Genomic DNA, 7,463 nt, shown 5'->3' on the forward strand with positions numbered 1-7,463 from the left:
AGATCATCTTTAATAGGGATCTAACATGTGCTCAGAGGGATCCAATTTATTCACTTGCATATTTTTTTTTATGAGCAGCTATTATTTAAATGTTTTGTATGATTTTATTTTTTTAGATTTAATTTTTTTTATTTCAGCTTATATGAGCAAAATTTCAACTTTTATGATGGACAGACAAAGTTACACATCATACTAAGCTGTAGAATTGATGTCCTATAGAATTAATGAGTTGTAAAATCATCGGCTCAATAATCTTAGTTACACATCATACTGGGCTGTAGAATTGATGGGTTATAAGATTGAGGGGAAAAATTTCAACTTTATGATATACAGACAAAGTTACACATCATACTGGGTTGTAGAATTGATAGGCTATAAAATTGATGGACTGTAGAATGATCCTCTTAGTTAGACATCATACTGAGCTGTACTGTAAAATTGAGAATTGAGAACAGCTCTCAGTTCAATAATCTTTTAAAATTTAAAATTCTTAAAATTACAGTCAATAAGACATCATACTGAGCTGTACTGTAAAATTGAGAATTGAGAACAGCTCTCAGTTCAATAATCTTTTAAAATTTAAAATTCTTAAAATTACAGTCAATAATCTTTTAAAATTTAAAATTATAAAATTACAGTCATGTTTTATCGGCTCGGCGGCGATAGACTTATATAAACAGTTTAAACAGTTTTTCATTTATTGAATGTTATTTTTCTTCTCCAGAAAAAGAAAAGAACCATTGAATCTAGTCAAATCGCACCTATGTTAAAAAGTGATTATAAAAAAACATACTTAACTTACCCAAAGTGATTACAAAAAGCATATTATTTTTTCAATCTGGCCTATTATTCATAATGAATAGAAAATTCAGATTTTCAAATCCATCTACATTAAAATGACAATAAACCCTAAGCTTTAAATAGTTTTTTTAATTTTTTATAAAAAGTTCTCTTCCAAATTCTCACAGATGTATAATCTACCTGATAAACCAGCAAAATGGCCTTTATATTGAAATATCATCTCATTTATTGTAAGCAAAAGTCCCCAAAATTGTAAGCAAAAGTCCCCAAAATTGTACAAAGAGAATTTTTCCTCCTTCCCATCTCCCTTGAAATTTTCTGACCAGACTTCCTTTGATAATGGGCCATACACAAAGATATGCACAAACTTATAGATCTATAGTCTATTGATTTTTACTCTGACGTGCATCATACACGTGTACCAGGAACTCTTTACTAAAGTCGATTATAATTCCTATCTATCGCTCAGTAGCTCTGTCGGGAATTTCCTCCTTTTCTGGACCTCCGGAATTCCCTCCAAGACTAATTTTACTAATTTCGTCTATAACATTGTGAAGGCACAGAGCCCTACAACTCCAATAATTTAACTGTAAGCAGAACCTATTGAATGAAAAATTGTTTGTAAAAAACCCTAAACCGAAAATAGCTTCAGATGTAAAAGCGGCAAACCCTACCCAATACTATGCAACCCCTCTTAACACAATTTGGACTGAAACGATATCCTGGCAATGAAAGCATCCATAACTAAATATACAGAGCTCCCAAACTTATTCAAAACTTTGCCGAGAACCAATCAATCAAGCCCAGGATGCATACTCATATACCGACGAAACCTTTATTCAAAGTTGGTTAGGCCAGAGGAAATTCCCCATGGCGTAGCTCCGCCTGAAAGCCACATCTCCTCTGATCGGCAAACCGTATTCATGAAAAAGATTATCGAGCTTCCACTCGGGCATCGATTCATAATCGCCCTTGGAATACCGAGGATAATCCACCGGCATCTGAAAAACGCAGGGGCCATCTCCCCCTCCATTTCTTGAGGAAAAACCCTCATTTTCATTGCCATTTAAGGAGCCTGAAAAGGGCTTTTCCCATGGCAGCACTTTGGCTTCGGCCTCCAAGGCAGTTGGACTCCTTTCCCATCGCAGCAGTTTCTTGCGTATATCTTCCAGCGAACAGACGCGCCAGAGACCGCCGCCGCGCCCCGTATGGTTTTGCTTTTCATTTTCAGCGCACTGTGGCTCTGTAACAGGCATTTTGGCAAATTTGATGATCGCTAGGTATGCAACTTTGCGATAACAGAGTGCGTTGATGAATATATAGATACAGGAGGATGGTTGCGTGGAGGGTAAGGAAAAACAGAAATTGGAGTTTTCGGGAAGTGTGACTAGTGCCGTTGGGAGATATTACAAGTGACCGGCTCTGTGTATACCACGTGAGCCTCCAGAAACTAAACGTAAGGCAGCTTTTGCAGATCGGCGTAGGTGAAGAGGCCCTTGGCGATGTGGTGGGAGAAGGCCCATCATTGAGTGACAACTGTCTTAAGGATGGAAGACGATCTAATGGCTGGAGTTTATTCCATCGTCTAACAATCGATCTAAGGGCCCATAATCAGACAGCGCGACATGGAGGGGAGTTCCTCTCAGAGGGAACGCCTTACGGCGTAAAAATGGTTACCTTAATATTTTTACAGCACTTATGATATGCGTGGTTGTCATTAGTCACTAAAATTAAAAGTGTATCTCATCACTAAAGCTTAAAAAATTAATTAAAACAGAATGAAAATTATCTTCCAAAATATTATATTTATAAATACAAACTCTTGAAATAGTGTAAGGAATAAAAATTTCAACAAAACATTAACTAAAGAAAGCACCGAGACTCAATATGAGTAAGCTTGCTTTTAGTTGCACTGAGAGGGTTAATATGGGTAAACTTGTCTTTAGTTTTAGTTTTATTGAGAGGGTTAGTGGAGTCAGAGTGGATATCAATAAAATAGGTTTTTAAGGAGTCATTAGTGGATATCAATAAAATAAGTTTTTAAAGAGTTGAGAAGTTTAATTATAAGAGGTAAATTGATATGAGAAATAATGCTAAGTTAGTGGATGTGAGAGGGCATCTAGTGAAGTAGAGATTTTAATAGTCAATTTGGAAGTAGGATTGTAGTCACTGATGATTCTTATTCTCATTCTCCGAGTCCTATTAAATGCCTCTACCTTCATGATATTTTGGTATTTTACTCTATTTTCCTCTGTTAATATATGAGTTAGGGCCTCTTTATCTTGCTTGGAATAATCTACATATTTTTTAAAATCCTTTATTTCACTTCATAGGTAGCACCAACAACCACAATAGGTCATGTTGTCTCTTGGAATAGCTCCATAAAATGCAATGACCAATAAAGTTCCATCTTCTCCACTACGAAGCTCCAAATACCAAAATTGTTTCTAGGTGCAAATAAGAGTTAGTTTCAACCTCTTAGTCTCATATAGAAACATCATTTGCCTCTCAAGTTCCAATGCCTGACATGGCAAGCATTAACCACTTATTGGGATTTGAAGGATGATAGATGAGAAGATCAACAAGATAGATGAAAGGGGTAATTTTTGTTTTCATAGCAATGAAGTAGGAAAAGGGGAGAATCTCAAATGCTTAAATGTGGCAACTTCCACATGGAGAAGATGTGACAAATGATAGGTCAAGGCTTGTCCCCTACAATGCCAAGGGGTATGAACCCCTTTAGATGAGGAAATAGTGTCGAAACCATAAGTGTGTGAGGGGAACATGGGTACTTGTTTCTCCCTATTATCTTTCAAAATTATTTTTCCTTTGAGTGGGGTTACCCCTTTATTAACCACATAGTCTTCTACTTTGTATAACTGTCACTTAACATGTAGGAAAGAGAAAAACCTAGTTTCTTTGGACAAAGGGATTGCCCTATGAGTAATCCTTTCCACTATTGCTTCTTTTCCCAAAGTAGTCATTATATATTGAGGGTTGAATTTCCTATTATAGTAATTCAAACAATGCCATGTTTGAGTAACACGTTGATTCCTTAAAGTGCCACTCGTGCCTTTACCTCTTTATTTAAGGTAACCCAAGTTACCACCTAAGTTCTCTCAAGCATTTTTTTCTTCCATCAAAACTAAAGAGACTCCCCTCACACCTATCAACCCATGTATTACATGAAGATATTCTTGTGAAAAAGGTTTTCAATTAATTTAATATCTCACGTAGTCAATGATTTTTATTTTTTTTATAATAAATTATAATTAATTTTAGTTTATATTTTGAAAGGACTAGTACTTTTACATTAATTTTATATTTTGAAAGGATTTTAACATTTGAATGAATCCCTCAATATTTCAATAAACAACTAAATTTTGTTTTTTTTACTACCAAAGATATTGAGTTTGAAGTCAAGTGTCTTATATGAAAACTTTGATGAACTTGTGCAAGAAAAGAAATGCTAACAAAATACTAAATATAAGAATAATAATGGAACCCCTCCCCACACCCCCGTCTCCCCACCATATATACACAATAATTTAGATGGATATAGGTGGCCACCCACCTCTTCCACTAACTCAATTTTTCTGTATCTTCTTGGCAATATTTCTGTAATTGTTTGAGTCCCAAAATTCTGAGGTTGTTTTGAGTCCCCAATGGCGTTTTTTGACCATTCATGGAGCCAAGGTTTTCTAAGGGTTGCCATGGTAACCCTAGCCCTAATCAAAATTTGTGATCTTTAGATACTTCTTTGCAATGAACTAATGTGTGCCCTAAATGGAGTTTATTTACAAAAGTTCTGCCCAAAGAAGTTGACATATCAACTAACCAACTTGCGATTTGCAAAACTTTTTGAACTTCATCTTATAAGGTTAGGGTTTTGAACCTTTAAGGTTCTTTCTTTATGTTAAAAAGGTTATTATTTTGGCCTCTTTTATAGTATTTTGCGTTTGAGTGTAACTGCTCTCTCTCTCTCTCTCTCTCTCAAGAAATAAACTACTACCATTCTAGCTATTTGTGTTTTAGATTATTTTTCCATTTTATTTTATAATAGAAATTGTAGAAATATCTCGAAATTTGCAACTGCTAATGGATTCAAAATGAAAGAAATACACACAAATTTCTTCTACTCAATCTACGGAAATGAAAACATACAATAGAAACACATGCAATCACAATGAATACAATATTTTCACTAGGGAACCCAACTAGGAAAAACCTCTCCTCTGTTTTGTATTAAATCATATGAGAATATGGATCTATTACAATGGCAGCTTAATTCCTTGAAGCTCAATCTGTACTGCAATATTGATCTCCTCTTTCTCTACCTGCTCTGACCAACACTGGGCCAAAATAGTCCTCTATCTTTCTCTTATTTCCTTGCACAATTCCTCAAGAAATTAGCTCCTAAAATATAAGGAATTATCCTATTTCCTTGCACAAATCCTAGAGAAATTGCTCACCTGCTCCAATGCAAAACCTGTACACTCAATAGTATACATTGATAATTACAATGATGCATTTTTCCTCCACTAAACTAGGCAATTCGAATTGCATGCATGACTAGGGTTATTTTTAGTAAATTGAGTAGTTAGCTGAGAGTTCAATTACTAACATTTATGTTGATAGGTGTGTCTATTTTGGAATAGGTCTTCTAGAATTTTAATTTGATTATCAATAATTATTAGGTGGATGGTAGGGATTTAACCTCCACGAAATATTCAAGAATATTCATAGTAGTGTACACAAATCAAAGGATGAGATTTATCAGGTTGCACAAGATATGAAGTAGGTTGTGAGCACTACCTAGAGGAAGTAGGTTGCACATTTTCAACATAAATGCTTAAAGCTCAACATGTCACTTTTGGGAATTGAACTTGGGTGGGGAATATAATAGTCATTACTCCCAACCACCCGTGATAAACTCAATTGAGAAAATTTAAATTAAAGAACACAGGGGTGAGTTTTGATTACTTATGTGTGCAGGGGTCATGGTATCATTTAATATAATCTCTTTGGGTGCAACCACACATTTGAACACTAACTTAAGGTGCCCCCACAACTTTAGGTTAGGCCCTCATGGGAATTAAACCTTGCCCTTATATTTACTAACATACTTTAATTAAAACAAATTTTTTAATTCTTAATTTGTTTAAAAAAAAAAAAAAAACTTTTTAGGGAAAAAACAACTACCCTCAACAGAATACTAGTACAATTTTTCTTCTTCCAAAGATAGCTCTTTTTAATCCATGTAAATAATAAAATAATTAAAGACTAAAAGCAACATTTCCCAAACCCATTAGATATATATATATATATATATATATATATATATATATATATATATATATATATATATATATATATAGATATATATATATATATATATATATATATATATATATATATATATATATATATATATATATATATATATATATATATATCATTCATTCGTTTTTACTAGAGGAATGAGCAATTAAGGCAGTTTCTATTGAGTCACTTACCTGCAAAAGGCACAAACCATTGTGACATTTATAAGTTCTCTTCAAAATAAAGGAGTAAAAGTTAAAAATGAAACTCAAATTAAGCATGGTAGGTGGGGTCCCACTCTCTTGGTGTAATAAGGAGATAAGAATACACTGAGTATGTCTTATTAGTCCCTGACTATAGTAATCAGAATCACGTTATTAGCATTAGTTCGTTTACTTTGAATTTTAAGTTTTCATCTTATACACCCTCGATCCAACAGCTTATACACTTGGTCCCGTCGGCTAACCATATGGCAATTTATTTCATCATATTATTTGGCCTCTTCCCAAGACGGAGATGGCATAATCATATATTATGTGTCCCTATTTCAGAAGTTAGTTTTGCAAGTGTAAACTAATGCTAGCATTAGTTTAATAGTTTAATAGATATTAAATGCTATGAAATGCTATAATGCTAAGCTAAAGTGAGTTGCTAGGTTGAAGTTGCTAGGTGGTGCATGTTGTTGCGGTGCCAGGTGTTGCATGTTGTTGCAGGGTCTATTGTGGAATGTGCGGTGTCTATTGTGGTGTATACATAATGACAATTAGCGTCTCTTGAGATTACAATATTGTGAATGCATGTTGTTGCTATGGACTGTGAATGCATGTTGCTACAGACTGTGGTATCTATGAAATGAGAGAAACAAAACCCATTTTGAATTGCAAAAACAATGATACTTTTCTAGGTTGTCATCGAGAAGTTATATTTTTCTTCATTGTATTCTTTGTTTGCATATCCGCTTCATTTATTTCAATCAACACTATAATATTCAACTCCATTTTGTTTGGAATAGGATAGTTGACTCAACTCTATTAGAAATAACTTCTAGATTTCGGTTGTTATAATCTCACACACTAGAGAAATTTCAATGCCATCAAATTGAGCTTCTGTATCATCATCGATATATTCTAGGTGAGAGAACATGAGGACACATAAAATGAGATAGTCTTTTTCAATCTACAAAATAACTACAAAAGACCAAGAACTTCTTTTGTTGTTGGCTCATATTACTAGGAAGCCTCCGTGTTACAAATCCTATCGTGCAAAACAAGAAGTTTCTAATCAAATTAATCCTGCACATGGTTGTAACTCTTCAATGGCCTTTTCTTTAGAATTATAGT

The 7,463-nt window shown here is 34.0% G+C and overlaps 1 protein-coding gene across 1 annotated transcript; it reads right to left on the reverse strand.

The window, feature by feature from the left end:
- Nucleotides 1-1,133: 1,133 nt before the first annotated feature.
- On the reverse strand, nucleotides 1,134-2,248 carry LOC149218087 (uncharacterized). Its single transcript, XM_089382341.1, has one exon. It carries the CDS (start codon nucleotides 2,055-2,057, stop codon nucleotides 1,641-1,643), a length of 417 nt encoding a protein of 138 aa, XP_089238467.1. The 5' UTR covers nucleotides 2,058-2,248; the 3' UTR covers nucleotides 1,134-1,640.
- Nucleotides 2,249-7,463: the final 5,215 nt, after the last annotated feature.

The sequence above is a fragment of the Pinus tabuliformis genome, chromosome Q, assembly GCF_031772625.1.
Source record: "Pinus tabuliformis cultivar Carrire ecotype Pingquan chromosome Q, CPIR1, whole genome shotgun sequence".
NCBI lineage: Eukaryota > Viridiplantae > Streptophyta > Pinopsida > Pinales > Pinaceae > Pinus > Pinus tabuliformis.

What these genes read in the sequence shown, in the direction of transcription:
- LOC149218087 (XM_089382341.1), bottom strand. Translation starts at nt 2,057, where the DNA reads ATGCCTGTTACAGAGCCACAGTGCGCTGAAAATGAAAAGCAAAACCAT.